This window comes from Phytophthora ramorum, assembly GCF_020800215.1.
Source record: "Phytophthora ramorum isolate Pr-102 chromosome Unknown Phyram_PR-102_s0006, whole genome shotgun sequence".
Taxonomy (NCBI): Eukaryota; Oomycota; class Peronosporomycetes; order Peronosporales; family Peronosporaceae; genus Phytophthora; species Phytophthora ramorum.
This window is the reverse complement of record NW_027150652.1, coordinates 265,513-291,014: the sequence shown is the minus strand read 5'-3', so window position 1 is coordinate 291,014 and position 25,502 is coordinate 265,513. Positions and strand designations below refer to the sequence as shown.

The window sequence follows — 25,502 nt, the reverse complement described above, 5'->3', positions numbered from 1 at the left end:
TTGCTTGTCCACCTTAGAACAAAAAATGGGTGGGTCTAGTTCTTCTTGCTCGGCTTGTACATGTGCGTCTTCACAACAGTGCCCTCCTTCGCACGAGACACTGCAGCCTCGAAAGGCGTCTGGGTCGTGATACTGGATGCCTCCAGGCGCTGCACCTCCGACACTGGAATCTTGAGCGCGCGTTTCACAAAGTTGAGCCGCATCAACGCTGTCTGCACCAAGGTGTACATGTTCGACGACACCCAGTACACAAAGATGCCCTATTTGTACAAACGATGGCACAGCAAATTGGAGGTCAGAAGACATACGCTAAATGATGAAAGCAGTCATGTGCCGTCATACCGATTGGAAGTTCATAGTGAGCGGGATCATCATGAGCGCAAAGCAACGCATGCCGAATTTCATCTTGCCCTTCATCTCATCACCCATGGCCTCTCCACCGAGCTCCACAGATGCGACCATCAAAGCAGAGGAAATTATGGGCAGCGCCATCGTCGGGTCAGAAGCAGACAGGTCCGTGACCCAGCCGATACCCTCGTGGGCGTATTCAGGGAAGTACTTAGATATGTCCTGGAGACCCCAGAAGAATCCAAGGAATACCGGGATCTGCACACCCACACGCACGGCTATCAGCACAGACTCCGGGGATCAAAGGCCAGGATACTGGTGATTGTGTCGTACCTGTGCCAGTGGCGTGAGCATGCTCTTGAACGGGTTCACGCCGTGCTTCTTCATCAACGCCTTGTACTTCGTCTGGAACTCCCTCGTAGATTTTTCGTCACGCGTCGGGTTCGCGTCCATCTCGTCACGTAGCTTCTCCATGTCCGGCTGGAATAATTTCATCTTGGCCGCATTTCTCATCTAATGAACCGCGAGTGCAAACCATAATACGCATTTGAAAATTGCAATAAATTCATCTCGTTCCCACCCAGACACGTACCGAAACGACCGTGATTGGGAAGAAAGCAGTGCGGACGGCAACCGTCGTGGCGATGATAGTGGCCCACCATGGCAACCCCGTCGTTGCGTGGATCACATCGAGCGAGCGGATGGCAATGTCCGACAGAGAGTAACCTGCAAAACAAACACAAAGTCAGCATCCAGCCGTCTGCAATTGCACTACCATAACATTCACTAACCAAGGTCGGAAACGGACGCGTAGTCAATTGAACCTGTAGCCAGCAAACAGACAACAGCCAAAAAAGCGTCAGACATCACCTGCACATCAATCAAACTCAGGAGAGTATAGCAGCATCGTACTGGAAACTTCCAGCGCCTGTTCCGCCGCCTCCAAAGGGGACGCAGCAACGATCTGGTCGTCGTTAAACAGTCTGCAATGCAAAACAACAGTGAGTCTCACCTAGCCAACATCAATGCACCTGCGAGCGCTTCGTACCCCGTGGCTGGCGTGGAGGAGAACGACCTACCGCTGAAGCTGTGCGTCGGGATAAGCTGCACAGCACCCAGCTGGGCCGCGTGTTCGAAGCGCAGCGCGCGTCCGACGCGAGGTCCACTGATGATACGCAAGCATGTAGATGGCAATTAGAGTGGATATGGTGATGCAATGGGTACATTGAAGAGAAGCAGGGGTGTGATTGGTGCACGCACCTGCGGGTGGTGGAGCGCGCCATGGCCATCGCGGCCGGCTGCAGGCGTCGCATCGGGAGCACCATCTCTTCGAACGAGCGGTTGTCTGCTTTTGTGGATGACATCACTTGCGCGTCAGTAGGCTCCCTCGCGTGACTGACACAGCATCAGGATTGACCGAAGACGATTTTTGATTGGATCAAAATATATTCCGATGGTGCAACGTGTTGAAGTGGTTCCTCCATGTTGCTTTTATTCTCGCATTATTAACGCTTCCACTACCTCTGGAAGTCATTTGACACCAAGGTATCAATCAGCATTGTACGTGCAACTGAAGCGAATAAACTTGGGTCGAAGTGAGTACGAGGATGGTGTCGTCATCGACGATCTGCAGTCCCAGAAGCTGCTGGTCACCGAGCTCCATCACGTGCTGCTTGCGCGTGTGCGACTTGCATTCCTCCTCAGAGCTAATGCACTGGTATATAAACACTCGCCGCTCGAGCTCACCAATACACGCAAACGATCCTGACGGGTGAAAAGACATGAACTTCTTATCCTGCTTGGACGCCTGGACAAAGCCGAACGCTGGCAGCGTGGACGCGTGCCGCAAGGACAGTCGAGCCAATTCGACATTCAACTCGTAGATCAGCCCATGCACGTCATTTCGGAAAAGTAAAGTGGACTTGAAGTCGCTGGAGCCGTTCACACGAGCGCTTGGGCACAAAAATTGGAAATTCAAGCAGTCAATGTCGAGCTGCTCCTGCACCACCTTCTGCTCGAAATTCACCAACAGCAGTGCCGCCTTGGCATTCGGGTCTCCGTTATCACACTCTTCAAAACCACTTAGAATGGACTCTGCCGTGGGAACTTCGAGTGGTCGGTCGTGATTGCTGCCAATACTCTCCTTGCGGTAGCGAGTCGAGATGTCAGGCGCGCCATGGAGAGGCACATCTACAGAGCTGAACGGGGTGCTCGACTTGCGGAACCGCTCACTCAACGGAGTATTGAAGTCGAGCGAGGCTAATTCACTAGGATCCTTAGGCTTTGCAATTTCTCCGTGGAAACCAATTCCAGCTCGCGGGAGCTTGGAAAGCAGAGCGGCCATTTCATCATCGTCCAGATCGTCTTCGCCGTGAGGACGTTTGTGGGGCGACGACTTGCCAGCCGCCCCATGATCCCCCTTAACCAAAGTCTGCACCTTCTTTTGTGCAATCAGCTCCAGTAGCAATTGGTGCGTTCCTTCGACGAGCAGAACCACTTCAGGGCCACTGAAAGAGACATACGTCGGCAACTCCGACACGACGGCTATCCCCGTCGTCGTATGCTCCAGTCCGACAGCTCCGCTGTCAATCTCCATCCCACCTCTAGAAGTAGTAGCTGCAAGCACACCAACCATCGAAAGTCGGAAGGCCCCGTCAGCTTCGTTCCCCGTCAACGGCTCCGCCACCACAACGTGAATGTGCTGGTTCTGCTCATCGTAGAAAGCTCCCAGTAGCAACAGTGACACAACGCCCCATGGCGCACACTCGTACACCACACTCCATTTGGGCCCCTCTTCGTCGCTCTCCGCCTTCAAAAAGTGCAGCGTTCCGTGGCCATCGCAGTACGCCAGCAATCCTTTGCCTGCCACCTGCACCGTCACATTCTCCTGTCTAGCCGTCAATATCGGGAAAGTATAAACTTTCTCGAGCTTCACGCCGTCCGCCTTACGATCCACGACCTGCATAAGTTGGTACTCTGCATCCACGAAGTACGCGACGCTGGCACCGAAGCTCTTGCTCAGGAACGGATCGGAGGCCAGCGCGTTGTGGTGCACACGCGACTCCCATTGCGCCTTGCGCATGCTCAGGCTCGCGTCCAGCGGCGTCAAAGCCGGTACTGGCAGAGCAATAGCGCGCTTATCGATCCCATCACTAGCCAGCACGTAGCTGTCGAAGTCCTTGTCGATCAGCGCGCGGTCCACCTCCATCGCCATCGTCAAATGGGAGTCTATCGAATCAACGTTTACAGGTCTTGTGTAACCATATAGCCTCTGTAATATGCTGGAGGATACGCATAAAGTGTGACAGGAACAGTCGGCGGCGCTTGATGCACTTGTGGATTCGAGCAGCGATGACGGAGCCGTCGGTTGTGGCAGTGCAGCACCAGATCCGCTCGAACGCGTCGCAGCTGCAGGACTACTTCTCGGACCTGTACGCATGGGAGAAGAGTATCGACAAGGAAGACTCGGCGCGGAAGCGAGCGGCGAGGACTACCAAGAGTTTGGATGCAACCCCACCGCCACGAACGGCGACAGTCGTTGGTGTTGGCAATAACAGCGAATCGAGTGGAGAAGGAGATGCTACTGATGGGAAACAACCTGGTGCACATACCTATGACAAAGGATACAAGCGGTGGGAGAAATTCGATGTGGTAGGCTGCGTCTTTTGCTGTTGGTGACGATTGAATTGGCGACGCTGAGTTTCTGGGGATATGTGCAATGATTGTTGTGCAGGACGCAGCGTTGAGAGAAGCGGATGGAGGGGGTTCTGCAGTGCCAATATTTGAAGATTCACCAGCGTCGTCAGTCCCACGTCGGGTGGTTGTGATGGCCCAATCTGCTGCGTCTTCGGCAACAACGAAAAGCCGGGAGGAGTTGGAGAAGGAAGAGGGCAATGCGCACTACAAGCGTGGTGACTATGTGGCTGCTGTCAAGAGCTACACGCGCTGTCTAGGCTACAACCCGCAGAACGCGGTGGTGCTGTCAAACCGAGCGATGGCGTACCTGAAGAATCGCGAGTTTGCTAACGCTGAAGACGACTGCACGCTGGCGTTGAAGGCCAACCCGACCCACGTCAAGTCGTTCTCACGTCGAGGTACTGCCCGCAACTCGTTAGGAAAGCACCGACTCGCGTTGCTTGATTTTCACCGCGCTGCAATGTTGGATCCGAAGAGCCGTCAGATTCAGACGCAGCTTCAGTCGACGCGGGACCTCATTCGAACCGCTATCAAACGTTCTCCAAAGCGCACGCAGTTTTCCATTGAAGTAGTTGGTGAGAGTTCTCTGGTCAAGCCAGAGGTAGGCAGTGAAGCGCTCGAGGACAAGGAAAACCTTGGTTCGCACCAGCAGGTGAATCTATCCGCGGACTTTACTGACACGAAACAGCAGCCTTCTCCACTCCAGGAATCAGGCTTGGCTTCGGCATCTCCACCATCTTCAACCACAACGTCTGTACAGACAACGCCTGAAAGCAAAAAGAAGAGGATGTTGGCCATTCTGCCCAAGCTCCCGAAGAAGGCACCGGCCACTTCGTACGAATTCGGTCGAGTATGGAAGACACTTGCCTTGCGTGGAGATGCCGAACACAAAATCCGTCTGCTCAGCTTACGCGCCGACTACCTACGCATGATCAACCCGACTACCCTCCGTTCGGTCTTCAAGACTGGGATGGAGTCAGATGTGCTGTGTGAGATCTTTCAGGTCCTTCGTTATGCTGTGTTGGCTCTATCGGACGCGGACTCGGCCGTGTCAAATGACAGTTTCTCGTTTGCGCTTGCACATGCGAGCGAGCTTGCGAAAGTTACGCGGTTCAACATGACGGTCATGCTTTTGTCAGACAGCGAGAAGGAGGATATGATTTGGGTGATTTCAAACTTGCAAGAACAGGTCAAGGATGGCGACGAGGCCCAACAGCGCGAAGTGGATGATCTCATGAAGCTGTACGAGCTGCCCTGACACCAGCGTAGTGATACACCACTGCAGCTTAACAAACACGAGATTGCTTTGCTACATCGCAGCATTGATAAAGAGGCATTCTACCCTCCATTGCAACTCGCCTTACTTGCTGCAGCTCTTAGTCGCTATTCTGCACGTGGCGGCGTCCACCAACGACGACTGGGTGAGCTCCTGCTCGGAGATCTTGTAGAATTTCTTGATGAGCTTCATGTCTCCGTCCGTCAAGTGCGATCCCAGCTCCTCGAACGGCAGCTGCATGCCTTCCACCAGTGTCTCCACTTCTTTCAGGGCCGCCTCGTCCGCGTCGAACACACACACCACGAGCGACGACGTGTCATCGTTGACTCCAAACCGCTTAAACGACTCGGACACGTTCCTCGATCCGGCCATGTTGAAGACCAGCTCGGCGTGCAAGCTGCGCGTGGTCAGGCGGCCGGACGCGTCGCAGAGCAGCGCTCGCGAGGCAGCCGCATGCAGCTGGAACGGGCCGACGATCTGGCCGAAACACACGGTTAAATCACTGCGTATGATCCTTCCAGTGACAAATGCCAGTGATGCCAGTGTGTATTCGTACCAGCTGAGCATTGAGCAGCGCGACGTCGAACTTCTTGTCCAGCAGGCCTTGACGCAGCGCCGGGCTGTTCTTCACGTCCGTGTAGTAGCCCACGTGGAGCGTCCTGCAGCATCAGCGCAGAGATTCGAGTTAACCGGATTGTGCTGTGCGAGTGTCGAAGTGCGGCAGCCTCACCGGTCGCCGAACAGCGCGTAGGTGTGCTTCTCGAGCGTCATCGTGCAGGCAGCTCGGCTCTCGCTGATGTCGACTGGCAGCGATGCTATGTCAGCGCACGTATGGTGTACCTGCACATGAACGTTGTGTTCTACACACTACATATTAGCGGTTTGCTTGCTCATGTTGACTTTGTGGCTTCAATCGACCGTCGATTCGACGTGGCAAGGCAAGATCGCGTATCAACATGGTGGGGGTTATCCGATGTCGCTGTAGATACATGTTCATGTATTGCCAATTGCCAGAAAGCGTCGAGGCCGGGGCTGTGTCGCTCTAGTACTTCGATTTGCTACTTGTTCACTGTACATCTACCAAAACCAGTGCGGGGACCGCTACAATAGTAAGCACCCGCAGCTACGTATCACGTGACGGCCATGCTCACGTGGACAACTCGGTTTGCATCGGCAAACGGCGACAACGTGTAGAAGTATCTTTCAGCGCTAAGGGACGAATCTCGCGATCTCCTCAACTTCCATTGTGACGTGGCGAGGAAAAGCGAGTGTATACACTTGTCCCGCGGATCGATTCGCAACATGGTCAACAATGCGATGCCCTGGCCTCGATCGCGACGTGGCCGGCCTGGGGTCGGGCGCATTGCATCATCTCGCGGTCGGTGTCGCAACGCTCTTGCCCTGCACAAGCTGTCCCATCTCGTTTACGTGCCGGACGGCTCTGTCATTGGTCGAAAGTCCGATTAACCAATGAAAGGCATAGCGATTTCGACAGGGGGGGCAAAGCAGCCATGACGCGGTTGCTTGGATCGCGAGGTCCAACAACGACATTTCCGGATTTCCTCCGCGGGGCTCAAGCGAATCTTCACCTCCTCCTCCCTTCAAGTAGCTATGGCTGACCACGTGGACAAGAAGCCGCGCATCGGCGAGGAGCTGTGCATCAACACGATCCGCATGCTGTCGGCCGACCAGCCGAGCGCCGGCAAGTCGGGCCACCCGGGCGCCCCCATGGGCTGCGCGCCCATGGCCCACGTGCTCTTCGGCAAGACCATGAAGTTCAACCCGAAGAACCCCAAGTGGAGCAACCGCGACCGCTTCGTGCTGTCCAACGGCCACGCCTGCGCGCTGCAGTACTCGATGCTGCACCTGACGGGCTACGACCTGCCCATTGACGAGCTCAAGAGGTTCCGTCAATGGGGCTCCAAGGCCCCTGGCCACCCGGAGAACTTCTGCACTCCCGGCGTGGAAGTGTCCACGGGCCCGCTGGGCCAGGGTATCACCAATGCTGTGGGTCTCGCCATCGCCGAGAAGCACTTGGCCGCCGAGTTCAACAAGGACGGCCTCGACATCGTGGACCACCACACGTACGTCATCTGCGGCGACGGCTGCTTGCAGGAGGGTGTCTCTTCGGAGGCCTCGTCGCTGGCTGGTCACCTGGGCCTGGGCAAGCTCATCGTGCTCTACGACGACAACAAGATCACCATTGACGGCAGCACCGACATCTCGTTCACGGAGGACGTGCAGAAGCGCTACGAGGCCTACAACTGGCACGTGCAGGTTGTGGACGACGGCAACTACGACCACGCCGCCATCCTCAAGGCCGTCGAGACGGCCAAGTCCGTGACCGACAAGCCGTCGCTCATCAAGATCCACACGACGATTGGTCTCGGTTCCAAGCTTGAGAACACCCACTCTGTGCACGGTGCCCCCCTCAAGCCCGACGACCTGTCGGCCACCAAGGAGAAGTTCGGCCTCAAGGGAACTGAGTCCTTCTTCGTCCCGGAGCAGGTCAAGAAGTTCTACGACAAGACCGTCTCGGGCGCCGAGAACGAGAAGCACTGGAACGACCTGTTCGCCCAGTACTCGGAGAAATACCCCAAGGAGGCTGCTGAGTTCACGCGCCGCATGGAGGGCAAGCTGCCTGTTGACTGGAAGAAGAACATGCCCAAGTACACGCCCGCGGACGCCGTCAAGGCCACCCGCCAGTACTCGGAGATCGCCCTGAACGCCGTTGCCACGGCTCTGCCCGAGATTGTGGGCGGCTCGGCCGATCTGACCCCGTCCAACCTGACGCACCTGTCCATGTCGGGCGACTTCCAGAAGGACACCCCCATTGGCCGCTACATCCGCTTCGGTGTGCGTGAGCACGCTATGGCTTCCATCTCGAACGGTCTGTTCGCTCACGGCGGTGTGCGTCCGTTCTGCGCTACCTTCTACAACTTCATTGGGTACGCTCTGGGTGGCGTGCGTGTGAGCGCTCTGTCGCGCTTCGGTGTGATCTACATCGCCACGCACGACTCGATCTTCCTGGGTGAGGACGGCCCGACCCACCAGCCGATTGAGATGAACGCTTCGCTGCGTGCCATGCCCAACATGTACGTGTACCGCCCCGCTGACGGTAACGAGACGGTGGGTGCCTACATCGCCGCCGTGGAGAACCAGCACAAGACGTCGGTGCTCGCTCTGACCCGTCAGGGCCTGCCCAACCTGGCCAACTCGACCGCCGAGGTTGTGGCCAAGGGCGCCTACATCGTCGCCAACGTTGCCAACGGCGCCGAGGTGGAGTCGCTGGAGGGTGAGCCGGATCTCGTCCTGGTTGCTTCCGGCTCGGAGGTGTCGCTCTCGATCGACGCCGCCAAGCTGCTGACCAACTACAAGGTGCGCATCGTGTCGGTGCCGTGCCGCGACCTGTTCGACGAGCAGTCGATTGAGTACAAGAAGGAAGTTCTGGGTGAGGGCATCCCCGCCATGAGCGTGGAGGCCGCTGCCACCTTCGGCTGGGGTACCTACTCGCACACGCAGTTTGGCCTGGACCGCTTCGGCGCTTCGGCCACCATTGCCCAGCTGAAGGAGCACTTCGGCTTCAACCCGAACACCGTCGCTGACGAGGCCCGCAAGCTGGTCAAGTTCTACGACGGTCGCTCGGCTCCGAGCCTTTTCGACCGCCCGGCTCTTCGTGTGCTCAAGGCCACGGACCACTAAGCACCCTTAGCGTGCTGTTGGCAGTGTGAGGAAGTGGACGAAGTGAAGCAACCCGTATTGACATGTGAATCCTAGCTTGTCATCGTCTTCAACATCTGCCTCGTCTCCGTGCCCTTTTTAATCCAATCATATTACATTTCCATCTTATTGGCCTAAACGCAGCCAGCATTTCAACCTATCAAAATCAAGGGAAATATCCATTAGAATTCAAATTTGAACGTCGACGAGAGCAACTTGTAGCTGCTCCGCTGCATGGGCCTTCCTCGGGCTCTAGAAACGAATCCAGCGGCATGGCGACACTACAGACAAAGACCATGGACCCGCAGCTCGCCTCCAGCTCCTCGTCTGATGTTTCGAGCTCTCTGACGTCCTCCAGGGGACACAAGATCCGTCCAAAATCGAGGAAAATTCTCAAAAAAACTTCGGCACGCAGGGAACTCAAGCGCTCCATCGAGAAGAAGTTCCGGCTGCGCTACGCGTCGCTGCAACTGGCCTACGAGCAGCGCCTGGAAGTTCTGGCCAATCGCGTGCAGGAGGCCGTGAGCCAGGTGCACGGAGACGCCACCATCCACTGCCTGCAGGAGAACGCGCTGACCAATGAGTACGCGAGCGCACGGCTGGGCGAGATCGTCCACGAGTGCTTCTACGGGGAGAGAGAGCGGTACGTCAAGGCCATGAGCGACCAGATCGCGTGGCAGGCTAGCGATCTTCGGGAGGCGCAGCAGAAGCTAAGAGTCGTGCAGAAGCGAGAGAGCGACGCGCAGCGGCATTGGAAACTGGCGCAACAGGATGTCCAGGCGCTACACCATCAGCTGGACGTGAGGGTGAAGGAATTACAGGAACAGAAGAGGAGGGAGGGGGATTTCAAGATGCGCGGCCGTGCAGTGATTGAAGAACGAGATGCGGCGAGGAGGGAGGTGGACGTGCTGAAGCAGAGTGTCCAGACACTGGAGACGCTGCAACAGGAGCATGAAATGTTGAAGAACAGGATGCAACGTGAAGGTGAAGAGACACGAGAGGCTCGTGGCGAGCTGGAACGGAGTGTCAAGAGCTTGCAAGAGGCCAAAAATGTACGTGCTCGTTGGGAGGCTCATGAAGCGGTGGGGCTCGTGTTGATTGTTGATTTGTGTTGATTGCAGAAATTGGAGCTAGAGAAGCAGGCGAGTGAACAGGAGGTGCTCCATTTGAAGCACTTGCTGACAATCTCGGAGAGTAATACCCGGGAAGTAGGGCAGACGCTACAGCTACTGCAGAGTGAAGATTACCCAAGTAAATTGGCGCGCTTCGAGTCCGAGCTGACTCATCAACAACAAATGGCTGTGCTCGCCGAAAAAAACCATGAGGATCTTAAAAAGAGATATGAAGAGTTCGGCGAGCAGGTGGATCAGTACATGAATGAACAGGCACAAGAGAAAGCGGCGCTAGTGTTGAAGGGCGACGAGCAGGTAAAACAACTCCAGGTCCAGCTGGATACCGTTGGCCGACAAGCTCAAGATGCACTCAAAACCAAGCAAAGTGAGATTGCACGGGCAATGGATCAAGTTAAATTTCGACAAGAGGCACTGATCAAGGCGGATAAAAAGATTGCATCCCTTGAAGAGCGTGCGACTGCGGTGGAGGCCCAGCAAGTAGATATCAAGTTACAGCACGAGAAGAAAGTTGGAGGCTTGGAGAAGGAAGTTGTCCAGTGGCGGCACGCACTGGAAAAAGAACAGGAAAAAGTTATGACTCTCCAAAATGTGCTGGCAGAAGCGAGAGATAAATACGAACGGAAGATCTCTTCGCTTCAAGACGCAATGAACCGGCAAAACCGACAAGGGGCCCAAGAAAAGGAGTTAGAGGCTCGTACACGTTGGCAGAATGAGTTCGTTGCTAAACAGGATTCAAGGATCGAGGAGCTGAAGGAGAAGTACGATACTGCATTGCAGAACCAGCAGACAGAACTGCTTCAGGCTCGGCAAATGGCATTGGAAACCGCTAATACCGCAGCAGTGAAGTGGGAAAAGGCGAAGCTTGCTCAAAAGGAGGACGAGGAGCTTGAAAGTCGACGCCGATCCGAAGATGCGGCTCGAGAAAAAGAACGGAAAGAAGAGCAACGAGTGCTACAACTCTCCCAAAGGCGCATGCAGCACGAATTTGACGAGCGAGAGAGACGTCTTCTGGAACGAGAAAAAGCGCTGGCAGAAAAAGAAAAACGGGATGATCGCCGGAGGCAAGAAGAGGCGAAGAAGGCGGCAATCCCACCTCCGGCACCTACTACGCCAAGTGTTGTCGTTTTGAATATGGGCTCTGCCGAGGATGGCGAGGTTGGAGATCAACGAGCGACGAGTAATGCGGTGGTTAGAGTAGCTCCTACAACCCGTCGCCACAGTAGAAAATTTTCGGAAAGGGAACGCCATGAGCAGGAGGAAACCAACGACAGTATTCCCCTTGCGCAGCATACGGCTGAGATACAAGCAAAAGAAGCTCAAGCTGCCTTGCGTGCAGAAGAAAGAGTGCAAAAGCTTATGCAAGAGTTTCAGGAGCGAAAAGAATCCGAGTTTCGGGCTGCAATGGTGAATGTGAGGAAGGGCATTCAAAAGCTGGAGGTATCACTGGAGGAGGCGAGAGCGGAAAAGAAGCGGATTGAGGAGCAGCTATTGAGTGAGCGTCAGGCATTTGTCACTCTGAAGAATGAGCACGATGAATCCAAGGATACAAAGCGTACGCTTGTGCAGAGGCTGGAGGAGGCGAACGAAAATCTCGGCAGACTTCGGAATGTTGTGGGCGATTTGCAATCTAAGTGTCAATCACTGGGGGAGCAGTGCAAAACCGCCGTTGCGCAGAAAGAGGAAAGTGAAGCTGCAGCTGATAATGCTCACAAGGTTAGCGAAAATCTTCGCGAACAGCTTGGACGCCTAACTGAGGCAGCCGCTCGTCTTGAAAACTCTCTTGACACATCCGTGGAATCAAGTGAGCAATCGAAAAAGGAGCTGCTCGACCGAATTGCAGTGCTGGAACACCACATTCAAGTTCGAGAAGAAAACTTTGAGGCGGAAATGTCTGCCGTAGAGGAGGCAAATACACGCGAGCTGCGTAACGTGTCCTCACAGTATGACACGCATTTGCGCAAACTCCAACAAACAATCGACGAGTCACAGCAGGGGCGCTTGGAACAGGAAACGAATGCCAGTCAGTTAGAGTTGTCTGTGCACGAATTGACCGCTGCGAAGAATTCCTTGCAAGCTATGGTGGACCAGCAGAAAGTTGAGATAACTCAGCACAGGAAACAATTTGCCGACTTGTCACGTATGCACAAGAACCTCGCTGAATCCATGAATGGTCGAGTGAACGCTGCAAACGAAGCTGTGGAAGAGGAACGAGGAAAACGCATCACGGCTGAAACGAGAGCGCTAAAGGCAGAAAAACTTGTTGAGCGAGTCAAAAATGAGCGTGAAAAATGCGTGAGTGCTTATCGTCAGAGCCTGCAGCAACTGGTACACGACTGGAAAGAAGTACGCAAGGGTGTTACGAGTGAAATGAATGTTGGCTGGGTACACTTGCAAAAGGAACTCGCCTTGGCTGGTGTGGAGTGGAAGAAACGAACGGATGATCTCCTTCAGGGAGCCGACTCAGTGTGGAGACGGAAAGCCAAAGAAGATAAACAAGAGTGGAAGACGCGCATTGCTCAAAAAGACAAGAAAATGGATGGATTGTTGTCCAGCCAACGCGTGAATGATCAGTCCAAGTATGACCAGATTGTGGAGCGTTTGGGAAAAAAAGTTCGTGAATTAGAAGAGCTAGAGACGCGGCTTACTGCCCAACTGGACCTAAACTCCGATTTACAGCAAACTATTCAGAAGCTTGAAGAGGAGCAGATGCTTCGGCTGGTAGAGCAGTCGCACCTTGAGGAACGCTTATCCGCTGCTCAGGCTGGTATTCACAAAGAGACCCAGGAAAAGGAGCGCGTGAGTGCCTTATTGAAGACACGGAAAGCAATGTGCGAAGAATACCGTGGATTCGTCGCATCGCTTGCTAAAATGAGTGGATCTGACTCTGCTATTACTGAAAAGAGTCATGAGAGGGCTGGGGACGAACAAGCGGCTTGGGAGCGTCGGCAGTTCTCTGATGAATTGGGTAAGCTAACAGCACGCCTCCAAGAATCCCAAGCTCAAGCGATTCACAACGCTATTGCTGAAGCGACCGTCAGCACAAAGGAAGGCGTCAGTGCACCTTTGGTGTCCGAATTGGAGTCCGCAAAGAAGGCGTTGAAGTTTTTGTGGAGTGAGCCAGTACTTAGTGATAGTGAGTACGACGGACATCTTCCATGGTATCTTCGTTCTGTCCGAACTATCAGGAGAGAGCGGGAGGCGAACGAGGAAACGGTGTCAGCGCTTCGACAGGAGCTTGCAGCAAAAGAAGTGCAGAAAAAAGAGGTGCTGGAGAAAAAGATGAAGTGGCAAGAGGCCAACAATTTGCTGCGTTTTGAGAAGGACACCTTACTGCGAGAGATGGATCTGCTCCGCCAAACGTTGCAAAAAAAGAAAGAGCAAGAGCTTCAAGAGCTTCGTGCGGAGTATGATGTGCGCATCGAGCAGTTGAAGCAGCGACACGACCGATCAATTATGAAATCGGATCAGGATTATGAGGTACGGTCATTGTTACTATGAAGGCCTAACTTTTCTCCCCTCTCGCTAATCTCGCTAATCTCGGTGTATTGGGTTTTGGCAGACTGCGACGAATCAATTGAGGGATGTACTCGAAGCAGAGCGGCGAGCCACCAACCATGCCAAGAACGAGCTTGTTGAGCTGGTAAGATAGTGCGCACGATGTTTTATTCTGCATCATTGATGGATGACACCACGTTCTTCCTACTTTTTGCAGAGAATGGCGTTAGAGCGAACAGAAGAAGAACTCAAGGAAGTACATCAAAAACTTGACAAGGAGACGGATGAACTTCGCGAAGCGGTGAGAATTTGTACTTTTGCGCAGTTTTATTCAACGCCCTGCTGACTGCGAATTACCTCTTCAACATACAGGCAGGCAAGTGGAAGCGGAAAGCCAAACTGGCCATGAAGAACGCTGGCGGTGGGGGTTCGACGAAGGGAGCGCTGCGCATGTCGTCATCATCGCACGGAACGGAGGAGGACTCGGACGCGTCGTACCGCATGATGTATCCGCAATCCCGACGAGCGTCCAACGCCATGACAGACTTGTCGAATCTGATGGAGCAATCGCTTGTCAGCATCCGAAAAGAGGCTCTGGTGCCGCTGTCTCCACATCTTCAAAGATAGACAACATTCTGTAGTAAAGGCTATTTAGTCATTGTAAACAGCGCACACGTGCGTGTTTGCACAAATGTATTGATTTCATTTATTGCTGAAGCAGCTCCTGCTTCCACATAGCGAGCATCTTGCGCAGCTCCGGCTCCCAGTCACTCACCACCTTCTTTGCGGCGAGTTCGCGCTGGCTGCTACCGTTGGTTGAGACGAGCACCTCATAGTCGTCGCCGCTCGTGTCGTCAAAGTCCTGCAGCTCCACATGGCCCGATACATCGTCACTGCCCTCCCACGCGAACTTGACCGACAGTTCGTAGCCGCAGCGCTTTTTGCCGCGACTAAAGACGATCTTCTCAAAGCACGAAATCTCAGCCACAAACCCCTCTTCAAAACACTTTTACCCACTCACCTTCGCTTCACCGTCACAACGCACAATGGACGTGGCCTTGATGGACAGTCCCTGCGCCTCGTCTTCGAAGCTGAAGGCCGTGAGGATGTGGTGTTTCAGTCGCTCACGAGCCCACTCGGACTTGTCGCGCTCCTCCCTGCAGACACCAGTTAGAAAAACTCCTTCCCCGCCGACACCAACCAGTAACTCCGCAGCGCACCAAGTGCCTGCCGCATTCCACACGGAGCTGGAGTCGCTCCGATGCACGGGAGCCGTCACCGCCGCCGAATGGTCGATCCGCACAGGGGTGAAGTCCTGAATCCGCGGAATTCCAGCACCAAAAACAGCATTTTAGTCCCCATTTCAGCAGTAAATTAATGCTACTACACCCGCACCTGCGACGTCTTGGGGATCGTCTTCATCCAGCCGTGGTACCCGCTGTGCATCTTGGGGGCGTCTTCCTCACCGCTCGACATCGTATCTGCTGGAATATTCGATAATGACGCCGCATTCACGTCTTTTCATCCAATCACCTACCTCCACTCTCCTCATTCGTTAAAAATCAAATCATCATCTACCCATACATTAAAAAAGGTAGAGCGCCCTACCATGCCGGGTGTCTGGAGCGCGCACGTGACCAAGGAGGGCCGCACATACTTCTACAACCGCACCACGAAGCAAAGCGCGTGGGAGAAGCCCGAGGACTTTGACGGAGACGAACCCCCTGCCCCCTTTGGCGCCAAGAGGCTCGAGTGGGAGGAGCTCTGGGACCCCAAGAACGAACGCGCCTATTACTACAACCGGGCGACGCGCAAGACCCAATGGCAGAAACCCGAGGGCGTGGAGATCAAGCCCCGCGCGGGAGCGAGCGACAAGAAACACGACAAGCACCGAACCAAGGCCAGGAAGGGCGACGAGAACGGTTCTACCCCGCGGGAGAACGAGCCTACCGAGGCTGAGGAGAGCAAGGCTAAAAGTAGTCGGGAGGAGAATCAGACGCAGAATCAGGCTGAAGATCCGAATCAGACTCGGAACGACGATGTTAATGCACAAGAAGCAGCGCCGACGTCGACGCATAGCAAGAAGAAGAAGAAAAAGTCCAAGAGGGACAAGGCGGACACTGCGGTGGTGGACACTCAGAGGAAACGGCGTCGACAGGATGAAAAGCGACTCATTATTTGGGATGATGAGGAGCAGGGAGTGGATGTTACTCGGGGCATTGAGGAGAAGGATACGGAGGACGGCAAGGAAGCCACTAGATTGCTACAGGAGCTGTCCACGACGGACGCTATTATGGAAGCCAACGTGCTCTCGGTGATTAACGGGTTCTTGAGAGCTCATACCGAGTCCAATGGCCCGGAGATTCTCGTGGAAAAGCTGTCGTCCTCGTACCGTGGCCATGCTCAGATGATCGGCCTCGTGGCGTCGTGGCTGGACACGCTGCCGGTTTCCACGACGGCGTTGGAGAACAAGATGACGTTTGATGTGAACGAGGGAGCGGTGATCTCGAACAAGGGCGCGTCGTGGGACCCGGCCGAGGAGATTCTGTACAGTCATCTGAAGGACGTTATTAATGAGAACTACGACCCGAAACTCGTGTCGAATGTGCTGAGCGGGTCGGCGGTGGAACCCGAGTGGCTGACACAGATGCTGAACGATCGCAAGTGGCGACTTATGCTGATTGAGTTGGCCGAAACACACAAGGTTTGTAGTGATCTTGTTGTGGAGTTGATGATGGCAGATGCTGACGGTGTCGCTTTCGTTTTTTAGACATGCACGTTGCTGCAGTACGCGATCCGACGAATCTCAGAGGCTGGACACCACAAGGAAATTGCCTCTATCACGAGCGCGAATGCTTTCTTCCCTGTGTTCGGCGGTGTGTTGGTAGACGCCTTCAGCCGAGTAAGTAAGGTCTTGCTCCTACGGCTTTAACCTTACGTAATCTAACTGACAATTGTCTCCCACAGATTCCATTTGCCAACGAAGAAGAAGTGGTGGAGGACATCACCGCACTCAACAAGATTTGCTGTCAGTCTTCGCACTCGTACGTCTATGCACAGGAGCTCCTTTGTTCAATGGACGACAAGCTGTATTTGATGCAGAAGGATGCTGGCGCTGAAAGCGCAAAGTACTCTCACATCCGCATGGTACGCTCCAAGCTGAACCGTGTGGGCGGCGAGCTCCAAGAAACGGCGAGTAGCAGGTTTGGTGCCAAGATCGTGCCGTTCCACATTTTACGTCGGCGGTACATCTACGATGCAAACCCGAAGTTCTGTGACGCAATTCTGTCAATCGTGAAGACAAAAAAATGCTCCGAGCTGGCTGCAGAGACTTTAGCCAAGGAGTTTCAGACGTCAAAGGCACCACCCCCAGTTGCTCACCTGCGGGACCCCATCGTACGATTGATCGCGAATTGATCTAGGGTTTTTGATGGACAAGTGTTAACATTGCCCTGCTTGATTTTCCGTGCCCAGGTCTTGTCAAGCTTGTTGGATCGGCTTTTCAACCCGTCCGACTCGACCTCTCCGACGTTTGTACAGAACTGCGTGTTCCTTCTGGCGTACGCGGCATCTACTAAGGATGACAGGAGTTTGCTACAGACAGGCGTTCAAGGCTCGTCCGATCAAGTTGCAGTAGATGACGATGGTGTCGAATCCACGAAGAAGGCACTTGTTGAGGCTTCGGCGATCTGCAAATCGGATCACACCCTCGGCTATAACGTGGGTCCTTGTTCCACCTACATGTGTGGCTCAACTGATCGGAACTAACTGTGCGCTACTGTGTGCAATCTACAGATGAACCAATCTGGAGTGGTGGACAAGCTGATCTCGGTGATGTCCGTCCCTGTAGTGTCCATGGGCGTGCTGCACTGGCTGGAGGTTATCCTCACCTCGCCAGAGTTTTTCAGCAGTACCCCCCTGCACATTTGTTTTCCTAGTCTGCTCCGGGTACTCAAGGCATCTATCAAGCTTCACGTTGCGCAGTGGCCAATTGCTTTCGGTGTTCTGGTAACGTCGCTGCGGTTGCACCCCGAGATCAATCCCGTGAAGGCGCTCGAATTGAAGAGGGAGACACTGCGATGCATGGTGTTTATGATCACGAGTGGCTATGTGCTACCTGTCCTGGAGTTCGTGTTCACGAATACAATGGAGCTGGACCAGGCTCTGCTACGCAACTTCATCACTATGCTGTTCGCGCGTGTCGCGCCGCCGTTTTCGCCGAAATTTTCTGTGGCTTTGACAAAAATCTTGACACATCCGAAGGTGCAGACCGCAATCAAGTCTTGTCCACCTGAGAGCAAGCTGAAGATGCGAGGCTTCGTAAGCTTCTGTAAGAAGAACGCGAGTATGCTTTCGTCGGACCAACTACACTCTCTTACTCTCATCCAAGAAGGGCGGGATTAACTGAAGAGTGACCGAGCGAGTGCTGTGCAGACCAGATAATGCGAGTACTGTTAATGCGATCGCAGCCTGAAAATGATGTTGATTCGACGATGAAGTGCTGATCTTTCGCCTCGGTTTCAATGTGAATAGTCATCGAAAACTGCCACAGTGCACCTACTAGGGCTCTTCACAGCGTGTTTCAACAGAGGTACGGAACCTTCGTTGCCCTAGATACGTTCTCATAGCTCTTGCGTGATCTGCTCTGCAGCACGCTATGTGTGGCGTCTCAAAGCGAAGCGGCAAAAGCAGGGTGATTAAGCGAGGGCATCCGGCACATGAAGCTGAAACGGAGCTAAAGACAACATGCACCTCAAGATGGACTCGATCTTGCTGATGCCAGAACCATACCCAGAAACCCGTTTGTGCTTGAGCTCAGTCGTGTTTTCAGCATTCCACCCAACACTGTTCCAGATCATTTCCTCTTGGTGTCCTCTACCACAGGTAATATAACTATTGAAGAGCCGAATACTCGTAGCACCTCGACATGACTTTGCAGCTTCGTCCGTTAGGATTGTTGAATGCAGCACATTCATAGTGTCGTGCACCGCTAAATTTCGGAAACTGCAACTCGTTCGGTATTTTGCAAGCAACGAGGATTGAGCCGTTTGTCACCGCATGGGACCAGGAGCAGGTCGGTTCGCCGTTGACTTCATTCGCGAAGTTTGCAGCTAGACCGAAACGTGCCCCATACCACGAGGTAAGAAGGGTGTAGAAGAAGAAAGCAAGAAGGAATGAAGACATCTCATCCCGATCAAACCCCCCACACAAAGGCAACATTCCGTGGGACACTGACAACACGACGCCTAGCGAACTGTCATCGCTTGGCATTCTCCTCCGATGGATTCGTATCCCTGGCAACTACGCGCGCTGGCACAGAGGGGGTATAAGCAGACCTGCTGCCGTTAAAGAGGTGTTTGCGACTTTGGCGAAACACGGAATCTCTCATCGAACCCTACGAGCTATCGACTCCATGTTGAAAACAATGGTGCAACAATATATCGCTGCATCACGATCGTTGCTGGAGGAGAGGCTAACTAGTGACTACCTCGATAACGAGGAAGTTGACACCGAGATCGACGCGAGAGTCCTGAAGCGCTGTCCGCACCATCGGACTCTGACTCCAATATTCAGCAAGTTCTCCTTTCGCAATAAGACACCGAAAGGCTGGACCACTTGCGATGACAGCGATTACACTGAGACGGAGGCAAGAACAACGCAAAAGAGTTTGGTCTTCAAGCAAAGATGTTTTGTGCTGGTGGCCACCGTTGCTGTCGCTCTGAGACCCGACGCTAGAGATGCATCCCGTTAGGTTGGCACTTGTGAACCATGCGCCAGATTAAAGAGTACCAGAAAAGTATGAAGCAACAGGATACGTACGATTTCCGTGGGATGTAGATCACACAACACTTGATGGCCCTACGTCGCTTGATATCTTAGTAAAGTGAATCATGACGCCTGGGAAATATGAAGGCGCCAAGCAGTGCAGAACATTCTCGCTCAAGAAGAACGGGATTCATCACCGCAGTGACTCGAGTATCCGCGGTGAAATCCGCTCCACTGAAAATCAATTCCTTTCTCCTCAAGCCTGGCTGGAAAAGAGGCACGTTAGCAGCGACGACGTGGTGAATGGCAATGTAGAGGTGTTTGCCTTATGCCCTCTCTACTGTGAGCTCACACTAGTACTTCGTCACTCCAATTATTTCAACGGTACGGCGCCAACTCAGCAGAGTGCTGCTGGGACTACTCACGATTATGTTGATACGACAAATTCAGGCGATAAATTGACAAACTCGACGCAGAAGCGCAAAAAGGAGAAGCAGGGTTGCCGTCCAAATAAGCAGCACAAGAGGGATGAGTCCGAGTTCGCAGTGGTTGCTGACGAAAAGTGAAAGTCACCCGGGAGTGTCTAGTGACTTGAATTGCATTCGTCAGACCACGAGCTAGACCACGAGCTATGGCGCCATGCATCGTGGCATCCTCGATTTTAATGGTTCGCGGAATTGGTTCCAGCGCACTGAAAAGTGCGAGAAAAAATCAAGCTGAACCACTTGAAGAAGCACAGCGATGCGGTACAAGACACCACGCGTGAGTAGATAATGAAGTCCGATTTTAAGGCCAAGCGAGTTCGCGATCAGTTGAAGCTGCAACTGGATATGGTGATTGCTCCCCAAGTAATGAACAACGGAGGCGTCCCTGAATATGAATTGGATCGTGTCATGCCGCTGCTACAACTTGGAAAGGACTGAAGCAGCCGAAGCCGACGTATGTGAGACTGCAGTGTTGTGCGTATTTGACCGCGATGGTGAGCTTAGTTGCAGGAAATTGAGCACGACAAATGTATTTTGCTGGGCTGCGTTGGTTGTACTGGTTTATTGCGCGCGTATACTGCTCTTTGACTTCGCGATCCGAGCGCATGTAAAGCGGTCTAACAGAACATTTTGAAGCGAACGACTTCGACAGTGACAAACGAGAACGGATTGCCCACGAGAGGATCGACCTCAGAGCGGAAGGACGTCATTCACGTCCTTTTCCGAGTAGCCTGCGCGCTTCAGCCTGTGCCGCGAAAGCATCGTCTCGAGCTTCGCCCGCACTTCTTCGCGCTTTTTCTCAGCCTCAAGGTGGCACTCAGCCAGAGCTTCCTTGCGCTTGACTTCGCACTCAATCAAGCGCCGGCCTAGTTCGTCTCCCGCTTTTTCAGATAGGGTGACATTCATGCCATCGTGACCTCCAGCTTCATTATCTTCCCGAAACGAGGGACCGACGGGGTAACTTTTGACCAGCAAGTCGACTTCATGCAACTCGGACTGCTTCGCCACCAACGCTTGAGACTGTGCAGCCCCTCGTTTTATTCGCTTACTCGAACCAGGGATGTTGGAGGTGAATTTCCTCTTATCCTGAGGACATTCCACATGGACACCCGACTTGGTGCCCAAGCCATCATCATCCACGTCACTCGGTCCATTGTCATCTTCGTCGGTGTCGCTATCCTCCTGCTCTTCACCATCGCTATTTTCACTCGTGCCTTTGTCTCGATCAAATAATAGTGCGAGCTCTCGAAAATGCGGCCAACGTTGCTGTACAACATCCTCAATTTTCGCGGTAGCTTCGTCGCCACGAAGCAAACCAAGCTGCCCTTCATCCTTAAGCCACTTCTTCACAGTATTGTAATGGTGCTTCAAGTTGTAGACCTTGACGTATACGCCTCGGGGGGCGATCGTTTATCCCGTTTGCCTTCATCTCCTTGACGATTTCCTCGGTAATAGATGCCTTCTTCCTTTGCGCCTCCCATTTATCGTAGTTGCCTGGTTTAGCAACCAGTTCATCAGCACGTTCATGAACGAATGCCCCCCCCCCCCCCAGTCTTTGTGTGTAGGGCGATAAGACGAGATGTGAGACTAGACGTCAGAGAAAAAGCGACGAGGTGCTGGCTGCATACCGTTGGGGATATGCTACAAAGTCCCCTGTTTGATGTGTCTCGCAATGATGTTGATGGGGTTGGTGAGCTTCCACTGGCTGCGGTGTTTCTTGTGCGCTTCCAACGACATAGGGTCGGTTTACCTATGAGCCTTGAGGTTGCATATCTGCACGGTTTGTCAAGGCAACGGCGGCACCCAGCGCATTCAGCATGCCTCTCCTAGACGGAAACTGGCCGCGTCGAGCTAGTGCGTCACGTGAAAGTAATGCATTGAGATCATCTACACAATAATGCTACCTCTGCTCCGGTGCTGACTCAGCACCTCCAGCTTTTTGATTGGCGAGTAACTTCAACATGAATGTAACATTAACAGAACTGATTGCGGTTATTACATGTTACTTGGCAAGGAGGAGCGACCCCTCCCATTTTCAACTATCTCCAGGAGAGGCGACATCAACGCTCCGGCATACTCAGCCACAATGAAAATTCCCACTCTATCGATATTCCCATTCTAGCCGCCCAAATTACTGGATATGCCATCCCTCACCGATCCGTCGTCGTCTCCGGCGGCCGACGACGTCTCCGCGGGCACCCCAGGCGCGCTGCAACCCTCTCCGCCCTCTGCACCGAATGTCGATGCGTCTCTTGACACCTCCGCGGACTCCAACGATGCACTGGAAGGCGAAAACGAGCCGGACTCGGTCTACGTCGCGTCCTCCCCGAAAGCCGAGATGACTTTGGCGAGCGTCTCGAGGTTCGCGCCGTTCGAGGAAAGCTACACAGACATGAACGAGCTGCGCCGAGCTCTCAAAGTGCTCTCCGTGCAGAGAAACGCCCCCTACTACATGCAGCACAGCAGTCCGCAGCGCGTGGAGGCGCGCTGTCCCTCCTGGAGGCAGCGCAAGCGCCGCGCAGGCGCAGACAGCGACGCTGAAGTATCAACAGCAGCAGCTCCGGTCTGTGAGTTCGTCGTGTCGGCCAATCGCCACGCCAACGGACGCGTGTATGTCACTCGAGCAGTGGTGACCCACTCCCCGACGTGCTCGGTGCTCCACGCACGGCTCGCGGCCAATGCCGATGCTGCGAACACTGGGGAATCCGGTACAGCAGGAGAGAAAGGCCGCGTGTCGTCGACGGTCACGGCGTCGGCGTTGCTGGAGACGGCGCTGCCCTTTATGGGGGAACTCGCGAGCTCGAGAGGAGGACGAGATGCGGTCAAGCCCAAGGACATCAGTAACATTATGAAGGAGAAGTTTGGCGTGCAGCCGTCGTACATGACGGCGTGGAGGGCGCTGAGTGCCTTTAGACAGCAACGCAAACAGGATGACTCCAAGTCGTATATGAAGCTGAATGGGTACCTGCAGTCGTTCGCGGAGACGAACGCGGGAAGTTTAGTGGCCTTTGAGCACCAAGATAGCAGCCAAGTCCCGCCACCCGTTGGCAAGCCGAACGCGAAGATTTTTGCACGAGCCTTTTTGTGCCCTAAGCCGCTGCATGATGCGCTGAGGTACTGTCGAGGATCGATGCTGCTGAGTGTGTTTTTGGTGACGTCGCCATTTGGAGGAGTGGTGTTCACGGCCACAGGACAGGACGCAATGGGTGATAACGTGCCGATAGCGATTGGACTGGCACCAGCGGAGTCGGAGAATGCCTGGAGCTTCTTCTTGCAGAACTTGCGACGCGCTTTTCCTGACTTGGAACGCTCCGTCACCTCGCTTGTGCACAACCGCGGTGACGAACTCACTAGAGCTGCTCACAACGTGTTCCCCAATTGCCCACAGTCGAATGAAGTGGAAATGTTTATACGCAACGGAGTCCAAGCTGCTGCTGCTGCTGCTGCTGCTTCGGAAGCGTCTTCTGTGCCTTCAGCCACTCCTGGAGCAATTGGAGCCACTCTGCCTCTGGACTTGTCCATGCAGTGGATGGAAGCGCTATGCGCTAAGTCTCCGCTGATGATCCTCGCCGGTTGGGTGTCACAGGTGGCTCGAACTCTCTTCCAGCGCTATGAACGCTACGGGCACCTTAGTTCGGAGTACCCTGCCGAGTTTCACTCACTCGCGGCAGAATACGAGGGAGAGGCCTCACGCTTTGATGTGGTGCGCACGTCGGAGAGTGAGTTCGAGGTTATTGATCAACAGACTAGTGCCGGTCGGGTGGTCAACTTCGCGAAGCAGACCTGCACCTGTGGAGAGTATGACGTTTCTCGCTTCCCGTGTCTTCACGTGTTCCTAGCGGTAACACACGCCGGTATGCTGCAAACGGAAGTGATTCCGCGCATTTTTCTCATGACATCTCTGAAAGCGCTCTACGCCGGGCGCATTACGCCAATTGACATTGACACAGTGACTTCTGACGGGGTAACGATTCCGCAGCCTCTGCCCAAGACGCGCGGTCGTCCGCGCAAGGTGCAGCAAATCCAGCAGTTTGGCGACCCGAAGCAGGAGAAGCTCTCGTGCAGTGTGTGCGGCGTCAAGGGCCACAACAAGCGTACTTGCAAACGTCTGTCTTCCGTGTCTATCCCGATTGCTCGCGGTACCAGCGTCAGCGAAGTACACACGGACGATGTGGCTACTGGCCAGGAGGACACAACCTTCCTTGTGTCGCCATGTACGGCACTATCATTATCTGTCTTGCCGAGTTGACGTCAAACTAACGTACTGTTGCTTTTCTTTGCTGTTCTGTAGATGGCGATGATCTTGCATTCGACAACTCGGCGCTTGGGGGCGCTGAAGGCCACGTGAGTGACGGTCACTTAAGCTCAGGCAAGCGTCGACGACTGACGGCTAATGACAATGGCGAGGAAAAGAAGGTTGGTGATGACGATGAAGAAGCCGGTGCTAACGGTGTCGCGTTGGTGTGAGTTGAACTGAAATGTTTGATTCAGGTGTTGTGGATTGTGTCTTGAATTTGCTGATCACTGTGCGATGCAGTACATACTGGAGCGTGCAAATGAATACATTGCTATGAACTATTTTCCATTTCAGCATGAAGTGCAACAAAAACGGTCTGTACAGGCAACGCGAGAAGAGCAGCTTCAAGTAGCAGCAGCATAAACTTTGCCTTGCACGCAAGCTACAACGAGGAGCACGATGAGGCGATTTGATCCTGGGTCAGTACAACGTGCCGTTCAGTGTGAAGGAGAACGCCTGGTACCCCGTTGAGATCCGTGTCAACTCCTCAGCCGGCAACATCACCTTCTCCATCGACGGACAGCAGGTGTTCGACATCGTGTTGACCGAGATGGGGTTCACGGATTCCCAGCTCTCCTTCTACGGTTGGGCTTCTCGTGGTGAAGGTGCCATCGGCTTCGGCGGCTGGCAGGACCAGGCGTCTTTCGTGCGAAACGTGGTTGCCACCAGTCTGACCGACTCGTCCGAGGTGCTCTACTCGAACCCGATGACGGACGAGAGCGTGGTGGTGCCGGAATTTGGCGGCAGGCACGGCCGATGCTTCCTAAGGATATCATCAAGACGCTGAACAGTAACAGTGTTGCCAGGAGCCGAGAAACACCATTTCGTACTTGGCAAGGTCGATGAGCACGTTGCTGCCCTAGTTGTGACTGCGCGAGTGTACCCCCAGTGCGTCTCGACGAAGGTATGTCGTCGTAGTTGCCATGTACGATTCCAGACCGAGAGTTATGGCAAGTTGTATAGCTCGGGCGACACGTGCTGTGGGCAACTGGGAGTTTGTGAACGCGTGGATTGAGACCGTCAAGACTGCTGTCAACGATCTCGGCAACCGTCGATATCTATGGCTATCGCGTTCGCGCTCACTCCCGAGATCGAATGAGGCGCAGATCAACTGGTGTGTGGAATGCCTCGAGGGTCTTCGTCAAGGCCCAGGCTACCTCGGCACCAGTTGACAGTGACAACATCACCAAGATTTCGCCAAACACGTTCTTGCTCGACGCGCTGCTGCAGCGCGGATACACTGATCATCCCGATATGGTGAAGAAGAATGTCTAGCACGTGACAGT

General features: G+C 54.1%; 9 protein-coding genes across 9 annotated transcripts; 5 read left to right on the top strand and 4 right to left on the bottom strand.

Annotated features, from left to right (window-relative positions):
* Window positions 1-35: 35 nt before the first annotated feature.
* KRP23_6914 (Mitochondrial inner membrane protein OXA1) lies at window positions 36-1,712 on the bottom strand (the record flags this gene model as incomplete). Its single annotated transcript, XM_067892162.1, has 8 exons — window positions 36-260; window positions 343-606; window positions 682-861; window positions 941-1,074; window positions 1,140-1,172; window positions 1,261-1,331; window positions 1,397-1,513; window positions 1,609-1,712. 8 exons carry the CDS (start codon window positions 1,710-1,712, stop codon window positions 36-38), a joined length of 1,128 nt encoding a protein of 375 aa, XP_067744068.1.
* A 188-nt stretch (window positions 1,713-1,900) lies between these two features.
* Window positions 1,901-3,562, bottom strand: KRP23_6913 (NudC domain-containing protein 1; the record flags this gene model as incomplete). Its single annotated transcript, XM_067892159.1, has 1 exon — window positions 1,901-3,562. One exon carries the CDS (start codon window positions 3,560-3,562, stop codon window positions 1,901-1,903), a length of 1,662 nt encoding a protein of 553 aa, XP_067744067.1.
* A 137-nt stretch (window positions 3,563-3,699) lies between these two features.
* KRP23_6912 (RNA polymerase II-associated protein 3) lies at window positions 3,700-5,302 on the top strand (the record flags this gene model as incomplete). The annotated part of the gene is made up of 2 exons (XM_067892158.1): window positions 3,700-3,999; window positions 4,082-5,302. 2 exons carry the CDS (start codon window positions 3,700-3,702, stop codon window positions 5,300-5,302), a joined length of 1,521 nt encoding a protein of 506 aa, XP_067744066.1.
* Window positions 5,303-5,404: 102 nt separating this feature from the next.
* Window positions 5,405-6,091, bottom strand: KRP23_6911 (EKC/KEOPS complex subunit Tprkb; the record flags this gene model as incomplete). Its single annotated transcript, XM_067892157.1, has 3 exons — window positions 5,405-5,797; window positions 5,877-5,979; window positions 6,051-6,091. 3 exons carry the CDS (start codon window positions 6,089-6,091, stop codon window positions 5,405-5,407), a joined length of 537 nt encoding a protein of 178 aa, XP_067744065.1.
* Window positions 6,092-6,931: 840 nt separating this feature from the next.
* KRP23_6910 (Transketolase 1) lies at window positions 6,932-9,022 on the top strand (the record flags this gene model as incomplete). Its single annotated transcript, XM_067892156.1, has 1 exon — window positions 6,932-9,022. The coding sequence occupies one exon, from the start codon at window positions 6,932-6,934 to the stop codon at window positions 9,020-9,022; it is 2,091 nt and encodes a 696-aa protein (XP_067744064.1).
* A 314-nt stretch (window positions 9,023-9,336) lies between these two features.
* KRP23_6909 (uncharacterized protein) lies at window positions 9,337-14,295 on the top strand (the record flags this gene model as incomplete). Its single annotated transcript, XM_067892155.1, has 5 exons — window positions 9,337-10,092; window positions 10,162-13,650; window positions 13,733-13,813; window positions 13,886-13,969; window positions 14,041-14,295. 5 exons carry the CDS (start codon window positions 9,337-9,339, stop codon window positions 14,293-14,295), a joined length of 4,665 nt encoding a protein of 1,554 aa, XP_067744063.1.
* A 79-nt stretch (window positions 14,296-14,374) lies between these two features.
* On the bottom strand, window positions 14,375-15,144 carry KRP23_6908 (Activator of 90 kDa heat shock protein ATPase-like protein 1; the record flags this gene model as incomplete). Its single annotated transcript, XM_067892154.1, has 4 exons — window positions 14,375-14,629; window positions 14,690-14,825; window positions 14,889-14,983; window positions 15,064-15,144. 4 exons carry the CDS (start codon window positions 15,142-15,144, stop codon window positions 14,375-14,377), a joined length of 567 nt encoding a protein of 188 aa, XP_067744062.1.
* A 133-nt stretch (window positions 15,145-15,277) lies between these two features.
* Window positions 15,278-18,072, top strand: KRP23_6907 (Negative elongation factor C/D; the record flags this gene model as incomplete). Its single annotated transcript, XM_067892153.1, has 5 exons — window positions 15,278-16,372; window positions 16,439-16,570; window positions 16,636-17,064; window positions 17,143-17,388; window positions 17,464-18,072. The coding sequence occupies 5 exons, from the start codon at window positions 15,278-15,280 to the stop codon at window positions 18,070-18,072; spliced, it is 2,511 nt and encodes an 836-aa protein (XP_067744061.1).
* Window positions 18,073-22,059: 3,987 nt separating this feature from the next.
* On the top strand, window positions 22,060-25,003 carry KRP23_6906 (uncharacterized protein; the record flags this gene model as incomplete). Its single annotated transcript, XM_067892152.1, has 4 exons — window positions 22,060-24,133; window positions 24,211-24,380; window positions 24,457-24,564; window positions 24,641-25,003. The coding sequence occupies 4 exons, from the start codon at window positions 22,060-22,062 to the stop codon at window positions 25,001-25,003; spliced, it is 2,715 nt and encodes a 904-aa protein (XP_067744060.1).
* Between the last annotated feature and the right edge of the window lie 499 nt (window positions 25,004-25,502).